The 19,950-nt window shown below is 43.1% G+C and overlaps 1 protein-coding gene across 3 annotated transcripts in view; it reads right to left on the reverse strand.

Annotated features, from left to right (window-relative positions):
• The window catches only part of LDB2 (LIM domain binding 2), a 511,700-nt gene that overhangs the window by 59,866 nt on the left and 431,884 nt on the right, over positions 1-19,950 (reverse strand). For all 3 annotated transcript variants that reach the window (XM_073574629.1, XM_073574628.1, XM_073574627.1), the window contains exons 4-5: positions 9,282-9,404; positions 3,767-3,850 (exon numbers count right to left, since the gene is read on the reverse strand). In XM_073574629.1, coding sequence (XP_073430730.1) covers positions 3,767-3,850; positions 9,282-9,404 — 207 coding nt within the window. The remainder of the gene's footprint in view (positions 1-3,766; positions 3,851-9,281; positions 9,405-19,950) is intronic.

The raw sequence follows: 19,950 nt of genomic DNA on the forward strand, positions 1-19,950 counted from the left end.
ACCTGCCGCCGGACCCTCACCAGGACCCGCCGCCGGGTCGCCGCCTGACTACACACGCCGGATACTGCCGCTGCCTGCCCACCCCCATGCAGTCACAGTCAGCAGGAAAGACGGTGGTTTGCGACCTGTGCTGGAGATGGGGTGCAGGCACACTGGATGTCCACACACACACTGCCCTCCCGATGCGATAGCATCAGGCCCACATCTAGTATATATATATATATATACATACACATACGCACACACATGACAGTTACACTTTACCATTGCACAATATTCAAACCTTATGGGCATTGAATTCCTACTCCCCACAGCGCTGTTACGTGCAGTTTACCATATCCAATCTGTCTGAAGAAGGTACTTTTGACCCTCATTTCACTGTTTCTGGATTGCTTTTCTAATAAATCTGATATAATTTTTCTGACACTCAATAGTGCTGGATTTTTTCTTCACCGTGCAATATGCAAATAGTGCAGAAGACAGTGGGGACTCTCGTGTGTCCTGTTGGAAAATATAAGCCGAGAAGTCAATATCAACCCTTTAAAAAGAGCCTTGTCACATGACTGCAGCACGTGCACTCTTTAATGGGTCGATACTGATTATTAAGATTAAAATTTTCAACAGGTGGCCTAGAGAACCCAGAAGTAGATCATTTTCCATTGAGCAATATCATCAGGGAGGCATCTGACTGGGTCTAAATGTATTCTGTCACAGAACAACGACCCCAAACATACAGTCAGTGTCATTAACAGCTATCCTTAGTGTAAGGAAGAATATGGAGTCCTGAAATTGATGAGATGATCCCCCACAGAGCCCAGATATCAATGTCATCATGCATGTCTGGGATTATATGAAGACACAGAAGATCTGGGGTTGGTTCTCCAAGATGTTTGGGACAACCTCCCTGCTGAGCTCCTTTACAAACTATGTCCAAGTGTATCTAGAAGAATTGATTCTTTGCTGCAGTTTTGAAGACCAATATTGATAAGATTTAGATTTCTCTTTTGTTCAATCACTTTGTATTTCATTGATTGCTAAAAAAAAATCTAATAACATTTCTATTTTTTAGTACGTTCTTACGCTACAGCATATTTTCCACCCACACCTGCCTAGAACTTTTGCACAGAACGGCATGGTAATAATTTGATAATGATACGCTGTTTGATACAGAACGGCAGTGATCTCTGTATGTACTAATCAAAGTTATAGGAAAAGCAACTGTAGTCAGTCATTTTTTGGATGAAATGTGGCAGATGCGCTAAATTACTGTAAATTAATTACATTTATTAATGAAGATATCCAGCTGACAAGCTGAGGTGAAGCATCAATGAGCAAATCATTCTGCACGCAGTAAGAGACAAATGGCAGCACAATTAGCGAATTACCAAAAATGACTGGAGCCTCTCACTGCACAGTAAATAAAGATGATGCTCACAGCTGCCAGAATGGGAGTTACGTTCACAGAAATCCTCGGCTCGTAGTGTCTCTGATGTACATGATACATGATGATTAGTGATGATAGAGCGTCCTCAGATAAGGCGTGAACTGAGCATGCTCTGGTGCTGAGCGAAAGTTTTCGGCATGCTCAAATACTATGTTCGAGTCCCCGCGGCTGCATGTCCCTTGGCTGTTCAACAGCCGCAACACATGTATGGATTGCCTATCAAACAGGAAATCCCTGCATGTGTTGCTGCTGTTGAACAGCCGAGAGACATGCAGCCGCGGGGACTCAAACTTAGTATTATAGCACACCGAAGACACTCGGTTATCACACGCGCATGCTCGGATAACATCTTATCTTATCTTACTAATCTTTGTTAACGCCTTCCAGAACTGGCCATTTTTCATTTTTGTACTTTTGTTTGATTCCTCCACTGCTTCGAAGAGCACAAGGACTTATTTAATCCTTTACAAGTTGTAGTTTGAACTGCATCATTCACATTACCATATGTTGTACTAAACAGGGAAAAAAAACTTTCAGAATTGGGTTTCATTGTGCAGTGAAAGTGACCTGACATATGAACAGGCTAGTACAATAACCGCAAAAAATAGAGAAATTCAGCACCTAAAAAAAATGGTTTGTGTCGCCATTTTATGTAACCTGTAATTATATTTTGACTTGGATGGACCTGTGTGAGGGCTGTTTTTTGGCTGTTTTTTTTATTTAGGAACTATGCTATTGTTCTTTTTTGGGAGTGAGTTACATGCAATGTTTAGATCACTTTTTTAGGGGCATTTTTGGGTGGAGGTGCTAAGAGCAACTAACAGTAACAACGACTTCAAGTTTCTTTTCCTTTTTAATGTTACGAGTTAAATATTTTTATATTTTGATAGATTTAACTTTTATGGTTGTAATGATAACAAATGTTTACTTTCTTAATTTCTTTTATTGGGAAAATAGGAAGGATATAAACATTGATATGTTTTATTTATTTAAATATTTTTGAAGCATTTTTTTAATACATTTTAAGTTCTAAGTTAGTCCTACGGTGGACTTGAACTTGCAATTGTTTGACTGTGGGTACTATATACTACAATCCTAAGGTATAAAGTGCCATACATATGGCAAAATTACTGATCTCCTGTGAAACCTAGCCTGTCTTCAAGTTTTATAGGAGTATCAAGATGGTGGCAGTTGGGATCTTCAATAGGCCCTTGGCTGCCATAACAGTCCATTGGCTTCCTATGATCTTCTTATGGTGGACCAGTGGGGTCTGAAGGTTTTAGGCCATGCAATATGTTAGAACAACCTATGCCTGGAAGATGTCAATGTTGACAATCAGTTTGGGAAACTTTGGGGGATGCAAAATATCAATGTGAGAAAAAAGTAAGAATTTCAGGAAGATGTACAAGACGCTATTATAACATTCAATAAATGAGGAATATGGTGGTTCAGAGTCCACGCTGCCCAAGGTTCAAAGGTACGATCACACACAAGTGGTTGTGGTTTGGTCCTGATGAAGAGGTTTCGAAACCTTGAAACGTGCTGACATAATAACTCGCATTCATGTTTCACTTTTGTGTGTGATTGTACCTTTGAACCATGGGCAGCGCGGACTCTGAACTACCATATTCCTCATTTATTGCATCGTATCTCATTGGTGGCCAGGCAGCATCCTTTACGTGCTTCAATAGAAGTTGTGACTGTGACAACCCCATCAGGCAAGCGTACCTTTAATATTGTATATCAGATAAGACACTGCTTGTGCTTTTTTGTCTCTTCAGTTTTACCATTTGTTTTACTATTACAACCTTGTCATCTCTGGTGGAGTTGGCTTGGTGGTCAGCACTGAGGACCTGGGTTCAGGTCTAACTTAACATTTGCAGGCAGTTTGCCCCTTCTCCCAGTTCTATTTTAGGTGGAGCAAAGTGTCCCTTTGTTTCACATTTCTGAGTTGACATCTGACCAAGGGCAATAATCACAACCTATATTTGCATGTTCTCCTCATTTTTGCATAATTTTCTTCCCACCCTCCAAATACATATTTATAGGGAATTTAGATGTTAAGCCCCCCAGTATTTTTCTCATACTTTCCATCCAATTGTCCTATGCATGTGTATTTACTTGACTGAAATAGTATGATAATTATATTGTAAGCCCGGTGGAGTCAACAGCCGATCTGAGCGATTACAATCTGTGTACAGCTCTACAGAATGTAACAGCGCTATACAAGCAATGGAATATAAATGAAGTGTCCACAAAACACATAAATCTTGCACATCTGTCTAAATTCACTTTACACAATATCAATTTCTCGTTACTTACCCTGAGGTAGTTGAGGGTGAAGTTGGTTAGACCCATCCTAGTTATATTTTTGGAGATCTGCTCTAACACCTGGGGGTCTGGTGCCTGTATGTACACAAGACAAGAATTACAGTACAGGAACTGGTAAATCAGCCAAGGAAAATTCAGAGAGTCACATTCTCTATTACATTATTGACCTGAATAGAAGTAAAGCAAAGGAGAATCAAAATGTATAAACCATAGAAGCATCGAAAACACCAAGAAAAATTCAACTTCTCATCATATTCTGAATATTATATATATATATATATATATATATATATATATATATATACAGTTGAAACTACAAGTTTCCATATACTATATAAAATGATAAAACGACACATATGCTGTTTTTTTTCTCAATATCTGATATGATTTCAGAATAAACCTTTCCCGTTTTAGGTCAATTAGGATTACCATAATTATTAATATGTGCCAAATGCTAGAATAATGAGAGAGAGAATGTTTTAAGGCATTTTTATTACTTACTGCAAAGTAAAAAGTTTACATACACTAAGATGACTATGCCTTTAACCCATTTCTGCCATATGACGTACTATTCCGCCCATGTGCCCTGGGACTTAATTCCCATGGACGGGATAGTATGTCATAGCGATCAGCGGCGCCCACGTGGTGAGCGCCGTTGATCGCGGCAGGGAGTCAGCTGATTATCACAGCTGACACCCGGCACTATGTGTCAGGGGCGGTCACGGACAAAGCGCAGGCATGAGGAAGCCTTCTGCACTGCCTGTGACAGATCGCTGATCTGTCACAGCGATCTGTGATGTGATAGATCAGCGATCTGTCACATGACAGTTATGTCCCCCTTGGGACAATATAATAAAGTTTAAAAAAAAAGTGTAAAAATAATTTTTAAAAAATCGCTAAATAAATGGAAAAAAAATATTCCCTAATAAATTCATTTTTTGGAGCTAAAAAAAAAAGCAAAATAATAAAAGTACACTTATTTGGTATCGACGCGTCTGTAACGACCCGCCCTATAAAACTGTCCTATTAGTTAACCCCCTTAGCGAACCCCTTAGAAAACAAAAGTAAAAAACAAAACAAAAAATAAAGCTTTATCATCATACCGCCGAACAAAAAGCGCAATAACGCGTGATCAAAAAGACACATATAAATAACCATGGTACCGCTGAAAACGTCATCTTGTCCTGCAAAAAACGAGCTGCCACACAGAATCATCAGCGAAAAAATAAAAAAGTTATAGCTCGCAGAATAAAGCGATGCAAAAATAATTATTTTTAATGTAAAATTGTTTTCATTGCATAAAAGTACCAAAACATAAAAAAACATAAATGAGGTATCGCTGTAACCGTACTGACCCAAAGAATAAAACCGCCTTATCAATTTTACCGCACGCGGAACGGTGTAAACGCCCCCCCTCCCAAAAAAATTCTTGAAATGCTGGTTTTTGTTCATTCTGCGTCCCAAAAATCAGAATAAAAAGCGATAAAAATGTCACGCGCCCGAAAATGTCACCAATAAAAACGTCAACTCGTCCCGCAAAAAATAAGTCCTCTGTGAGTCAAAATATGGAAAAATTATAGCTCTCAAAATGTGGTGATGCAAAAACTATTTTTACAATAAAAAGCATCTTTTAGCGTGTGACAGCTGCCAAAAATAAAAACCGCCATAAATAGTAAATCAAACCCCCCGTTATCACCCCCTTAGTTAGGGAAAAATAATAAAATTTAAAAAATGTATTTATTTCCATTTTCCCATTAGGGCTAGGGTTAGGGCTGAGATTAGGGTTAGGGGTGTGTTGGAGTTAAAATTGGGGAGTTTCCACTGTTTGGGCACATCAGGTGCTCTCCAAGCGCAACATGGCATCTGATCTCAATTCCAGCCAATTTTGCGTTGAAAAAGTCAAATGGTGCTCCTTCCCTTCCAAGCTCTGCCATGTGCCAAAACAGTGTTTTACCCCCACATATGGGCTATCTGCCTACTCATGACAAATTGCAAAACAACTTTTGGGGTCCAATTTCTCCTGTTACCCTTAGGAAAATAAAAAAATTGGGGGCAAAAATATCATTTTTGTGGAAAAAAATATGATTTTTTTATTTTCACGCCCGGGCGTTATAAACTTCTGTGAAGCACTGGAGGGTTTAAAGTGCTCACCACACATCTGGATAAGCTCTGTGGGGGGTCTAGTATCCAAAATGGGGTCACTTGTGGGGGGTTTCCACTGTTTAGGTACATCAGGGGCTCTCCAAAGGCAACATGACACCCGCAGACCATTCCATCAAAGTCTGCATTCCAAAACGTCACTTCTTCCCTTCCGAGCCCTGACGTGTGCCCATACAGTAGTTTTCTCCCACATATGGGGTATCAGCATACTCAGGACAAATTGGACAACAACTTTTGGGGTCCAATTTCTCCTGATACCATTGGGAAAGTAAAAAAATTGGGGACTAAAAATCATGTTTGTGGAAAAAATATGATTTTTTTATTTTCACGCCCGGTGTTATAAACTTCTGCGAAGCCCTTGGGGGTTCAAAGTGCTCACCACACATCTAGATAAGTTCCTTGGGGGGTCTAGTTTCTAAAATGGTGTCATTTGTGGGGGGTTTCCACTGTTTAGGCACATCAGGGGCTTTCCAAACGCGGCATGGCGTCGAATCCCAATTCCAGCCAAAAAAGTTAAATGGCACTGCTTCCCTTCCGAGCTCTGCCATGCACCCAAATAGTGGTTTACCCCCACATATGGGGTATCAACGTACTCAGGACAAATTGCACAATAACTTTTGGGGTCCTGTTACCCTTGGAAAAATAAAAATTAAGGGTGTAAAGATCATTTTTTTAGAAAAAATATTTTTTTAATTGTACAGCTGTACATTATAAACTTCTGTGAAGCCCTTGGGGGTTCAAAGTTCTCACCACACATCTAGATAAGTTCCTTGGGTGGGTCTAGTTTCCAAAATGGTGTCATTTTTGGGGGGTTTCCACTGTTTTGGTACATCAGGGGCTTTCCAAACGCGACATGGTGTCCGATCTCAATTCCAGCCAATTTTGGATTGAAAAAGTCAAACGGCACTCCTTCCCTTCTGAGCTCTGCCATGCGCCGAAACAGTGGTTCCCCCCCCACATATCAGGTATCAGCGTACTCAGGACAAATCGCACAATAACTTTTGCAGTCCAATTTCTCCTGTTATCTTGGTAAAATAAAAAAAATTGGACCTGACATAATTTTTTTGTGAAAAAAAGTTAAATGTTCATTTTTTTTTAAACATTCAAAAAATCCCTGTGAAGCACCTGAAGGGTTAATAAACTTCTTGAATATGGTTTTGAGCACCTTGAGGGGTTCAGTTTTTAGAATGGTGTCACTTTTGGTTTTGGGTATTTTCTATCATATAGACCCCTCAAAGTGACTTCAAATGTGATGCGGTCTGTAAAAATAAAATGGTGTTGCAAAAGTGAGAACTCGCTGGTCAACTTTTAACCCATATAACTTCCTAACAAAAAAGATGTAAAGTGAACATATGTGAAATGTTATTTATTAAGTTTTTTGGGTGCCATATCTCTATGATTTAAGGGCATAAAAATTCAAAGTTGGAAAATTGCAAAATTTTCGACAAATTTCCATTTTTTTCACAAATAAACGCAAGTTATTTGAATGAAATTTTACCACTAACATGAAGTACAATATGTCACGAGAAAACAATGTCAGAATTACCGAGATCCATCGAAGCGTTTCAGAGTTATTACCTCATAAACGGACAGTGGTCAGAATTGTAAAAATTGGCCTGGTCATGAACATGCAAACCACCCTTGGGGGTTAAGGGGTTAAAAAATTCTGGACAGTCAGTATGATGATGTCATGTGTTTTGAAGCTTCTGATAGATTTGTTGCCAACATCTGCGTTAATTAGAGACACACCTATGGATGTATATTAATGCACACCTGAAACACACTGCTTCTTTGTGTAGCATCATGGGAAAGTCTAAAGATATCAGCCAAGATATCAGGAAGAGAATTGGGGACTTGCACAAGTCCGGCTCATCCTTAGGTACAATTTCAAGATACCTGAAGGTGCCCTGTTCATCTGTACAAACATTTATATGCAAGTACAAACAAGATGGGACTATCCAGCCATCATACCGCACAGGAAGGAGACGGGTTCTGTGTCCCAGAGATGAACGTGCTTAGGTCAGACACGTGCATATCAACCCAAGGAAAAAAGCAAAACACCTTGTGAAGATGATGGCGGAAGCTGGTAAGATTGTGTCAATATCCACAGTGAAACGAGTACGGTATCAACATGGGCTGAAAGGCCACTCTGCCAAGAAGAAGTCATTACTCCAAAAGAAACAAAAAAAAACATTGGTGCACTTAACAAAATAGATGGCATCATAAGAAAAGAAGATTATGTGGTAATACTGAAGCAACATCTCAAGACATCAGCTAGGAATTTAAAGCTTGGGCAGAAATGGGTCTTCCAAATGGACAATGACCAGAAGCATACTGCCAAAATGGTAACAAAGGGGCTTAAGGATAACTTAGTCAATGTTTTGGAGTGGCCATCACAAAACCTTGAAAAGGCCGATGCGAGCAAGGCGACCTATAAACCTTGAGCCGTTAAACCTGTTTTGTCAGGAGGAATGGGCCCAAATTCCAACCAACTATTGTGAGAAGCTTGTGGAAAGATATCTCAAAATACATAACTCTTTCTAGCACTATTTGATTCACTTCTATTATTTAAAGGGAATTGCCACCTATGGGGACTTTTTTTGCTGCTTAAATACCAGTATTCTATTAAACATGTTGTACTGTTTTACTTTTACAGCTTCTTCGTTTCCCTTGATGTGGTCTGTAGTCATAAATCAGCTGAGAGGAGCAGAAACATGAAGGTACTAATAAGGTTCTATGTAGATAGGTGATGGAGGAGGCAGGAGCTAGAGGAAGAGCTCCTCCCCCTATACACTACATAGAATCTTATCAGCACCAACTGCCATCTAATATCCTAGTGATGTAACATTCTGTCTTCACTGAAGACAGATTTTATCTGTGAATTGAGAATATTGAATATGAAAGTTTAGTCCAGTGGGTGAAAAAAAGGCATATTTCCCAGATAAAATATATTAGAAACTATATTTTTTTCATGTGAATTATTGATTCTTTTGGTTATATGATTTTATGCATTAAAATGATGGTTACTCTTTAAGAAAGACTAACTGACCCAATCAATATCCAAAAATGTGCAAGACTCTATAGACACTGAAAAAATAATTTTTGGGGTACCAAAGAGTAGTCAACAGTGTCAAAAAGGTAAGAAAATATATATATTACCTTTTGATTTTGCAGTCAATTTAGTGGAATAGTTTGGATGGAGTTTAGATGGTCAGTCATAAAAGGATTTCGGAAAGTTCAGAGGGTACGGTATCTATTGTTTTAGTTTGAGCTCAGGACCAAGACCTTAAGCAATATAAGTCGTAATTATATATAATCCTAGTTTGTAATTTAATGAGGTACTTACGTGCATGGCGAGTATGCTGCGAGGTACTAATTCTCTGTATTGTCTAATGGTAAAGTGCCATGTCTTAATTCTCATGAGATCATCAAATGTGAACTCCAGGATGAGGCGACCTTCAGTGCATACCTAGGAGGAGAAACAAAGGGAACAGTTACTTCCACGATTGCCAAGTGCTGCCAAAAAAAGATGACAATAATATTGGAATAGTTATATCTAAAATCGTCCAAAAACTAAATAAAAAAACTAGCACTTCAAAACACGAATAGGATAAACAACCTATGGATTTAGATCATCATCAAGTAACCGAGAAAAGAGAACCAGAATAATAATTAAAAGACAATTTTTATTGATATACATCAATAAAAAGAAGCTAGTGCGAAATGCGCGTTGAGGTAGAGGAGGTCACACCACTCGGAATCACCGCTGTCCTGTCTATTGAGGTAATATGGCGTTTGTGTTCCCTGCATATTCATCTGCCCTCCGTATACCTGTTTTAGGATTTTTATCCATATTTATTGCTTCATATAGTTAAAGTATTAGTGTTGGTATGCAGATAGGGTTTGTTAATGTACATGTATGCTACGTATGGGATTTATATATATTTGATACTGATATCATGTGATTTAGCCATTTTTCCCTACTGGCATAGTATTTACTTATTAGTGGTGCAGCCTGGCAGCTTTAATAGTATATTATTTTTAAAGGACATCTTATATTAATTTCTGGTGATTGTGAATATTATGGTACTGTTTACCTCCTACTGGGCATTTTTGTTATTTTAAATTACATTTTAATGTATATCAATATAAATTGTCTTTTAATTATTATTCTGGATCCCTTTTCTCGGTTACTTGATGATGTAAATCTGTAGGTTGTTTATTCTAATAATATTGGAATGTATGGTCTTTTCTAGTCAAACCATTGGTTGCACATACGGCAAAGACCAAAGAGAGAGGGGATCGCACTCCAAACTATAGCTAGTTCTGCAGACAATATGGTCAAATCAGGTTAATTTTTCCATTATACAATATATCTTAAAACTAAAATCTTAAAATCTTTCAGTTTTCCCTCTGACCATTAGGCATAATATTAGACTGATACTTCTTGTTCTGTGCAGAGCACTTTTCAGCAGTTATCTCTTATTCAGGGCTGGATAACAATGAAGGGTATGTTAGGAATCTGGTTTCTACCATGCCTATGTAGCAATCCAGATCCTCACATTTGTCTCCAGAGGTTAAGTCCTTCCCAGCTTCTGAGCATGCCCATGGGACAAGCTCCCATTGGAGTTCAGGAGTCAGGTGCTCAGGTCCTGCTCATGATTCCATTGGTTCTGCTCAAGGCTCTGGAGATTTCCGGCAGGTCCCGTACGCTATAAAAAGTGCACACGGCCGTTCTGCCATGCGCTAGTATTTCATACTTGCTGCTGTGTGTTTGCTGATGGATGCTTGGACTGGTGAATGACTCATTAAATACCCCCTTCCTTGGTTATATTACATTTGTGTGAGTGTTTGAGTTCAGCCAGTATTAGCGCCAGCGCGCCCAAGCTTCAGCTTTGCCAGCAGCTAAGCGTCCTGCATCGCGCTGCCAGCGTAGCGGTGTCTCTTCTGCGGCTCAGTTCACGCAGCGCTGCTGTAGCAGCTGTTCGGGCGCTCGCAGTTGCAACGTCCCGTATCCTATTTTCTACGGTAGGTCTAGAGGGGATAGTCCTGGTGTTTAAGGCTATGTCTGTGACCCTTTAATACCGTGTCCACATCGCTGGTCTGTGACCCTATACAGACTCAGCGTTATTTAGGTTTTTGTTGGCAGCTCTGTGCATAAAACAGAGTCTGCTTTAGTGCACTGGGTGCAGCTAAAACCCTGTGCACATTACCGCCTGAGTGCACTGCCTCTTTTAGCAGCGGTTACTCCATCTACCGCACGGTGGACCCCGAGCGGTGAACGCACTTTATTTTAATTTTATTTAGTGCGTTCCACCGCTCATAACAGGGTAACACCTACAGTATACTGTATATACATACAGTGCTTAGCATAAATGAGGACACCTCCTTTAAAAATTAAGATTTTAATTAATATAATTAATATCTCACGGAAGACAAGGACTATTTCCAAAATTGTGACGAGATTGAGAAAAAGGGCAGATCTACCAAGGGTACTGATTGATGGTGGCATCTTCTCTTTCAATATAGAGCAGCACATTTGTGAATTCAAGATACCATCAATAAACTGCAGCTCCTCGACACCAGCAGCTGTCATGCAGCCCCACATAAGGACACTGTCACCACCATGTTTCACTGTAGGCACCATGTATTTTTCTTAAGTTCATTTTTCTAAATGCATGGTGCCTACAGTGAAATATGGTGGTGTCAGTGTTCTTACTTGAGGCTGGATGAGAGCTGTTGGTGTCGGGGAGCTACATTTCATTGATTGTGTCATGAATTCACAAATATACTGCTCTATTTTGAAAGAGAAGATGCTGCCATTACTCCGTACCTTTAGTAGATGTGCACTTTTCCAACATTACAATAATCCAAAATACACATCTAATGCCACTTTTGCATTTCTGAAGAGGAGCAGGGTGAAAGTGATTCAGTGGACAAGTGTGTCCTGATTTGAACCTAACTGAACACTTATGGGGAATCCTGAAGAGACAAGTTGTCATCACTCTCCTTGGAGCATCCATGATCTGAAAGAGGTCATTCTAGTGAAATGGAAAAAGATAGATGTTGAAATATGCTGTCAACTAGCGATGAGCGGAACAGTGGATGTTCATGTTCGCTGGATTTGAGCTGACTTTTTAAAAAGATTAGTATGGGACTCGATCTTGACCCCGGACTTTGAAGTCCATTCAAGTCAATGGGGACCTGAACTTCAGTGCTGTAAAATTGTTGGAGTAAGGGCTAGGGGGCTGCAAAAGGAAACTAAATGGGAGTAAGAGCAGAACAATTGCCTAATGAAATGTGGATAGGAAAATTACTTCTGTCACCAGAGCAATCATGGTAAAATATGAAGTAAATGAATAACATAAAAATGCTAACAGTGCCCTCACAGAGACTGAGGATTGCTACTGCCGGTCCAGTAAAAATGTCACTCACAAAGCATAGGGCAGAGAACCACCACAGAAGCAGCTTACAAAAGGTGATGGTCACAGCTCACCCCCTCCCCCGTCCCTGCACAAAGAACTCTGCGCAGATCACTGAGCGTGTCTAATAATACTTCCAATGATAATCTGCAGTTCATGCAGCTGCTGTAAGTAGTAACTTTGGCAAAATGGCTATCCCCATAATCATCTACAGAAAATAGAAAAATCTGCAAGCAGAAAATAAAAACGGATTAGAAAAAAGTGACATACCGGTTTATCAGCATCTGGTTTTAAGTAGAGTTGAGCGAAACGGGTCGAAAAAATTCAAAAGTCACCGACTTTTGGCAAAGTCGGGTTTCATGAAACGAAACCCGACCCTAGGATGAGGTCGGCCACGAGGTCGGCGACTTACGCGCCAAAGTCGCGTTTCAAAAGTTTGTTTTGCGCTCTTTTTCAGCCAATCAGGATCCACGGACACTGTGGGCAACGTGATGAGATAGGCACGGGTCACCACCATCTTTCAGAAGGGCATGCAAGTGATTGGCTTGCTTTGGTGGGCGTCACAGGGGGTATAAAAGGGCGTGCACGCTGACCGCCATCTTACTTCTGCCGATCTTAGTATAGGGAGAGGTTGCTGCTGATTCTGTAGGGAGAGCGTTAGGCAGGGAAGAAGACAAAAAAACTGCTTCTGCTGCTAGCGATTTGGCCTGCACAACACACCAGTCACTGTGTGTGCAGTGCAAGGGGAGGCTATATAGTGGTGTATCAGTGGTGTTGGTTGTTGGGCTGCCTTCTAAGGCTTCCTGACATTCCTGCATTGCTGTTTACCCACTGCTCCGCAAACTGCTTTTTTAAAAGCAATCCCAATTTTTTTTTTTTGTCCTGCTGAGAAGAAAAAAAAACTGCTTCTGCTGCTAGCAATTTGGCCTGCACAACACACCAGTCACTGTGTGTGCAGTGCAAGGGGAGGCTATATAGTGGTGTATCAGTGGTGTTGGTTGTTGGGCTGCCTTCTAAGGCTTCCTGACATTCCTGCATTGCTGTTTACCCACTGCTCCGCAAACTGCTATTTTAAAAGCAATCCAATCTCCCTTATCCTCTAGTCACTTTGGTCACAGCTGTGCCATCGAGCCTGTCACATAGCGCTCAGATATCAGTGGGCCTCACACAATCCAAAAGTGTCCACTGTCCACAAGTGTGTGCAGAAATTCAAAATCTCCCTTATCCTCTAGTCACTTTTGTCACAGCTGTGCCATCGAGCCTGTCACATAGCGCTCAGATATTCATTGGGCCTCACACAATCCAAAAGTGTCCAGTGTCCAAAAGTGTGTGCAGAGATTCAAAATCTCCCTTATCCTCTAGTCACTTTTGTCACAGCTGTGCCATCGAGCCTGTCACATAGCGCTCAGATATCAGTGGGCCTCACACAATCCAAAAGTGTCCACTGTCCACAAGTGTGTGCAGAAATTCAAAATCTCCCTTATCCTCTAGTCACTTTTGTCACAGCTGTGCCATCGAGCCTGTCACATAGCGCTCAGATATTCATTGGGCCTCACACAATCCAAAAGTGTCCAGTGTCCAAAAGTGTGTGCAGAGATTCAAAATCTCCCTTATCCTCTAGTCACTTTTGTCACAGCTGTGCCATCGAGCCTGTCACATAGCGCTCAGATATCAGTGGGCCTCACACAATCCAAAAGTGTCCACTGTCCACAAGTGTGTGCAGAAATTCCAAATCTCCCTTATCCTCTAGTCACTTTTGTCACAGCTGTGCCATCGAGCCTGTCACATAGCGCTCAGATATTCATTGGGCCTCACACAATCCAAAAGTGTCCAGTGTCCAAAAGTGTGTGCAGAGATTCAAAATCTCCCTTATCCTCTAGTCACTTTTGTCACAGCTGTGCCATCGAGCCTGTCACATAGCGCTCAGATATCAGTGGGCCTCACACAATCCAAAAGTGTCCAGTGTCCAAAAGTGTGTGCAGAGATTCCAAATCTCCCTTATCCTCTAGTCACTTTTGTCACAGCTGTGCCATCGAGCCTGTCACATAGCGCTCAGATATTCATTGGGCCTCACACAATCCAAAAGTGTCCAGTGTCCAAAAGTGTGTGCAGAGATTCAAAATCTCCCTTATCCTCTAGTCACTTTTGTCACAGCTGTGCCATCGAGCCTGTCACATAGCGCTCAGATATTCATTGGGCCTCACACAATCCAAAAGTGTCCAGTGTCCAAAAGTGTGTGCAGAGATTCAAAATCTCCCTTATCCTCTAGTCACTTTTGTCACAGCTGTGCCATCGAGCCTGTCACATAGCGCTCAGATATCAGTGGGCCTCACACAATCCAAAAGTGTCCAGTGTCCAAAAGTGTGTGCAGAAATTCAAAATCTCCCCTGTCCTATAGACACCTTGTACCTTGTTTTACATTACTATATAGTTTGTTGGATTTTGTCTACATTTCTACCAAAAATGAGGAAGGCTGTTGGAAGAGGCCGTGGAATTGGGCGTGGGTTGGCAGCTGGTAATGATGGTGTTGGTGGTGGATCTGATGGTAGTGGCAAGAGCAAAATAGGACCGAATGCAGGAGGTGCTGACCCTGCGTCATCGTCTGGCTACATAAGGCCTCGAACGCTTAGTTTTCTAGGAGTTGGCAAACCGCTTTTAAAACCAGAGCATCAGGAAAAAGTTTTGTCTTACATTGCTGACTCAGCCTCCAGCTCTATCGCCTCCTCTTCTTCAGTTGTAAAAAGTAAAAGCACTGAGTCGTCATTGGAGGCTCATGTTCATGAACCACACCTTTCCTTGTGTCCTTCACCCCAACCAAGATTGAAGGATGACGCAGGCCATACTACTGATTACTCCATGGAGCTGTTTTCACATACCATGCCTGGATTATCAAGTGAAATGGTGAATTACCCAGGCCAAGATGAATCTGACATGGAGTGCACTGATGCACTGCCGCTGATGGATGATTCTGCTGGTACATTCACTCAGAGCACTACATTGTCCTCGCAGTGTACAGAGCCAGATTCTGACCCTGATGAGACTCAGGTGCCCCTTCCCGCACACAATACCACCATACACGGTGACACAGAGGAAGGTGCACATGACATAGAAGAGGAGGTGATGGATGACCCAGTTGTTGACCCAGATTGGCATCCATTGGGGGAAGAGGGTGCTGCTTCCAATAGCTCAGATGAGGAGCATCCACAGCAGACATCGACATCGCAACAGCTGTTATCTGGCAGGCCCGGAGCACTCCAAAGACAGGTTCCAAACATCAAAAGAGTTGCTGGACAGCTTGTCCAGAGGGTCAAAACATCACAGCGTGCTAGGCCGCAAAATGTCTGCCAAAGTAGGAAGAGTGCAGTGTGGCACTTTTTTGAACAAAATCCTCATGATCAGGCCAAGGTTATCTGTAAGAAGTGTGCAAAGACCTTTAGCCGAGGGAAAAATCTGAAAAATTTGAATACCAGTTGCATGCTTAGACATTTAACCAGCATGCACTTGCAAGCGTGGACACAACACCAAACCTCAAGTGCCACATGTGCAACTGATCACAACGAAGGTAGTCAGCAATGCTACATTGTTTCCCCCACTGTAAGCCCACCGGTTAGCACAGCAGCAAATGTTGAGGTGTCGTTGCAAGACCACAGCAGTCAGGGAATCCCACTGTTATATCAACGAAAGACTGATTCTAGGCCATCAGAAAGAACACCAACTCCATCACCATCATCAACCCTCTCTCAGTCCGCCCTGTCCACCGCTACTTCCACCATATGCAGCTCTCAAGTCCAGCTCACCCTCCCAGACACTATGAGTAGGTCAAGAAAGTACTCAGTCTCTCATCCGCGTACACTGGGTTTCAACGCCCACATTGCCAAACTAATCTCGTTTGAGATGATGCCCTTTCGGTTGGTGGAAAGCACAGCTTTCCGCGAACTCATGGCCTATGCAGTACCACTCTATGACCTACCCAGTCGCCACTTCTTCTCTCGCAAAGCCATCCCAGCCCTCCACCATCATGTGAAAGACCGCATTGTCCATGCACTCAAGCAGTCAGTGAGCGGAAAGGTGCACCTCACAACTGATGCATGGTCCAGTCGGCATGGCCAGGGCCGTTACGTGTCCATCACTGCGCACTGGGTTAATGTGGTGGATGCAGGGTCCACAGGGGACAGCGGTGGTGGGACAGTGCTGCCTAGCCCACGGTATAGGAAACAGTTGGCTGTAGGCGTTCGACCCTCCTCCTCCTCCTCCAGAAGCGAAAGCTCGTCCACAGAGCGCAGTCGTACGAGCACTCCATCTGCAGCTGTCACTGTTGCACACGATGTGTCCCCCTATCGAGCAGCTAGTGGAAAGCGTCAGCAGGCTGTGTTGCAGATGATGTGTTTGGGCGACAGACACACCGCCGAGGTGCTGGCCGAGTACTTGAAGCGACAAACTGAGTCATGGCTGGGCAGTGTACATCTTGAGGCAGGCAAGGTAGTTAGTGATAACGGCCGTAATTTTGTGGCAGCCATAGCCCTTTCAAAACTCAGCCACATACCTTGCTTGGCTCACACCTTGAACCTGGTGGTGCAGTGCTTCCTCAAAAATTATCCGGAGTTAACAGCCCTGCTCCAGAAGGTGCGAAGACTGTGCGCGCACATCCGCCGGTCGCCTGTACACTCCGTTCGTATGCAGAAGCTGCAGCGATTGCTCCACCTTCCCAACCACCGCCTCATTATCGACATTGCAACAAGGTGGAACTCCACCCTGCACATGGTGAAGCGGCTGTGTGAGCAGAGGCAGGCCATAATGCATTTGTGGGAGGATACACGGCCAGGCACTTTGAGAGCAGACATGGAGTTGAATGGTGTGCAGTGGTCGAAGCTGAAAGACCTTTGTAAAGTCCTTCAGTGTTTTGAGGAATGCACACGGCTGGTAAGCGCAGACGACGCCATTCTAAGCATGAGCATCCCACTTATGCGTCTGCTCATGCAAACTTTGACGCACCTTAAGGAGCAGGCGTCTGCAGCCAATGTTGATGAGGAGGAAGAGGAGGAGGGAATCCTTGATGACATTCAGCCATTGTCTGCTCAGGGACCTCTCCTGGACGAGGTGGAGGAAGAAGAGGAGGAGGAGGAGGATGATGGGGATGATTACTTAGGGGAGGAGGATGCATCTCGTGGGGCAAGTGAAAATGTTGGCGTGGCAAGGTCTGGTACAGGGTTTGTGCGTGACTGGAGGGATGTGGATTTGCCAGAAAATACTCCTCCAACCAGCACTCGCAGTGCATCATTGACACCGGGAACATTGGCCCACATGTCAGATTATGCCTTGCGGATCCTAAAAAGGGACCCCCGCATTGCCAAAATGATGAACGATGACGACTACTGGTTGGCCAGCATCCTGGATCCACGCTATAAAGGCAAATTACAAAACATCATGCCACAGGAGAACCTTGACCTAATATTGGCTAATAAACAAGCAACTCTGGTAAATCGGTTGCTTGAGGCATTCCCAGCACACAGCAGTGGTGATGGTTCTCACACGAGCCGTACGGGCCGGGGGCAGCTTGGCAGAGGTGTTCATGGTGGACACAGCAGAAGTGGCGTTGGAGACAGGGGCTTCATGACAATGTTGTGGACTGATTTTTCAAATACCGCTCACACAACTGGTAATACTGCATCGATGGAAAGTGACAGGAGACAGCAGTTGTCAACTATGGTTATAAACTTCTTTTCCTCCCATATCGATGTTCTCCCACACAGGTCATTCCCCTTTGACTATTGGGCCGCTAAACTGGACACCTGGCCTGAATTGGCCCAATATGCCTTACAGGAGCTCGCTTGCCCAGCTGCAAGTGTGCTATCGGAAAGAGTCTTCAGTGCAGCTAGATCAATCCTGACAGAAAAAAGGACCCGTCTGTCAACCCAAAATGTGGATGATCTAACCTTCATTAAAATGAACCACGCATGGGTTTCCAAGGATTTTGTCCCACCTTCCCCTGATGACACATAGGGTGACAGAAAAATGGCTTGCTTTGGTCCACCTCTTCCTGGTACTTCACCTATTTCGCCTTTTGCATCAGCTGAATGTCCAACATCAACATATGCCACTTTCTAAAACTCCCTAACTGTGCTGCCTCCCCCCCCATGGCCGGGGTCACCACCTACCACACGACACCGTACGACTGCCGTTGCCCTGGACAGGTGGGTAGGCCGACTCTTGGGCGCGGGCACTGGCACAGGGTCCCTCATAGTGCAATCAAGTGTCTCTGATGGTGGTGGTGCACACCCGCCGTCAGACACACCGCTGTACTATGAGGGGCCCAGTGCCAGTACCGACGCCCACGAGTGGGCCCCCCTTGCTTGGGCAGGGCCCCAGCATTTGCAATCTTTACCTCTCCCTGCTCCTCCGCTGTGTAATCTGGGCCGTCAAATCCATACTGTGCCTGACACCGTCTGAGCCTGCCTCCTGAGACATATATTTTGAATGTGTACGCTATCCATACATGTTATCCAGGGATACGGTACCCTTTCTAACCTTTGTGCAATCACGTGCAATCCATACTGGGCCTAACACCGTCTGAGCCTGCCTCCTGAGACATATATTTTGAATGTGTACGCTATCCATACATGTTATCCGGGGATACGGTACCCTTTCTAACCTTTGTGCAATCACGTGCAATCCATACTGGGCCTAACACCGTCTGAGCCTGCCTCATGCTGTATAGACATATATTTTGAATGTGTACGCTATCCATACATGTTATCCAGGGATACGGTACCCTTTCTAACCTTTGTGCAATCACGTGCAATCCATACTGGGCCTAACACCGTCTGAGCCTGCCTCCTGAGACATATATTTTGAATGTGTACGCTATCCATACATGTTATCTGGGGATACGGTACCCTTTCTCACCTTTGTGCAATCACGTGTAATCCATACTGGGCGTGAGAACGGCTGGCGAGCTGTTAAGCAAGTACAGGGATTCCCTAGCGAGGAGACTTATTTGATTGTTTTCAATGTTGGGACAGCAATTTTTGGGGAGCACTATACTCTGGAGAATGATAGATGGGGCCCACCATACCCTGGAACATTCCAAAGGTGGACATCAGACACTGGAGCAGCATTTACAGGGCCCATTATACACTAGAGCATTAGAAATGGGGCCCATTATGTTTGGAGCATTATTTGGGCCCATAAGACAGTGGAGCTTCATCCATGGGGACCAACATATACTGTAGCATTATGTGGAGCTCATCATATACTGTTTCAAACATTATATGGGACCAATGATTCTGTATGGAGAAATAGATGGGCCTCGTCATGAGATGTAAAAAGTGAGGTATTTTTCATTGCACTATACCGCTATTTCTCTGCCGTATCGGAGCATGATGAGTTGTGGTATGTGTTAAAGGGGCGCTCTTTCGCCCAGGGCACATGAAAACCTGCAGCCAGCCCTCCCCCCCCACAACTTTAGCCAAATAACCCCCATTTTTCAGTGCGTAACTTGTATTATGAAGTTAATTAAGGTTGACAAGCTTAAGAAAGAAGAATTGATGCTTTTGGCATTCAAATGGGCACTGTAGGTGTGTTTCCTGTCCTCCT

This window comes from Dendrobates tinctorius, unplaced genomic scaffold (assembly GCF_039654945.1).
Source record: "Dendrobates tinctorius isolate UK_male_01 unplaced genomic scaffold, ASM3965494v1 ptg000039l, whole genome shotgun sequence".
NCBI classification, from domain to species: Eukaryota; Metazoa; Chordata; class Amphibia; order Anura; family Dendrobatidae; genus Dendrobates; species Dendrobates tinctorius.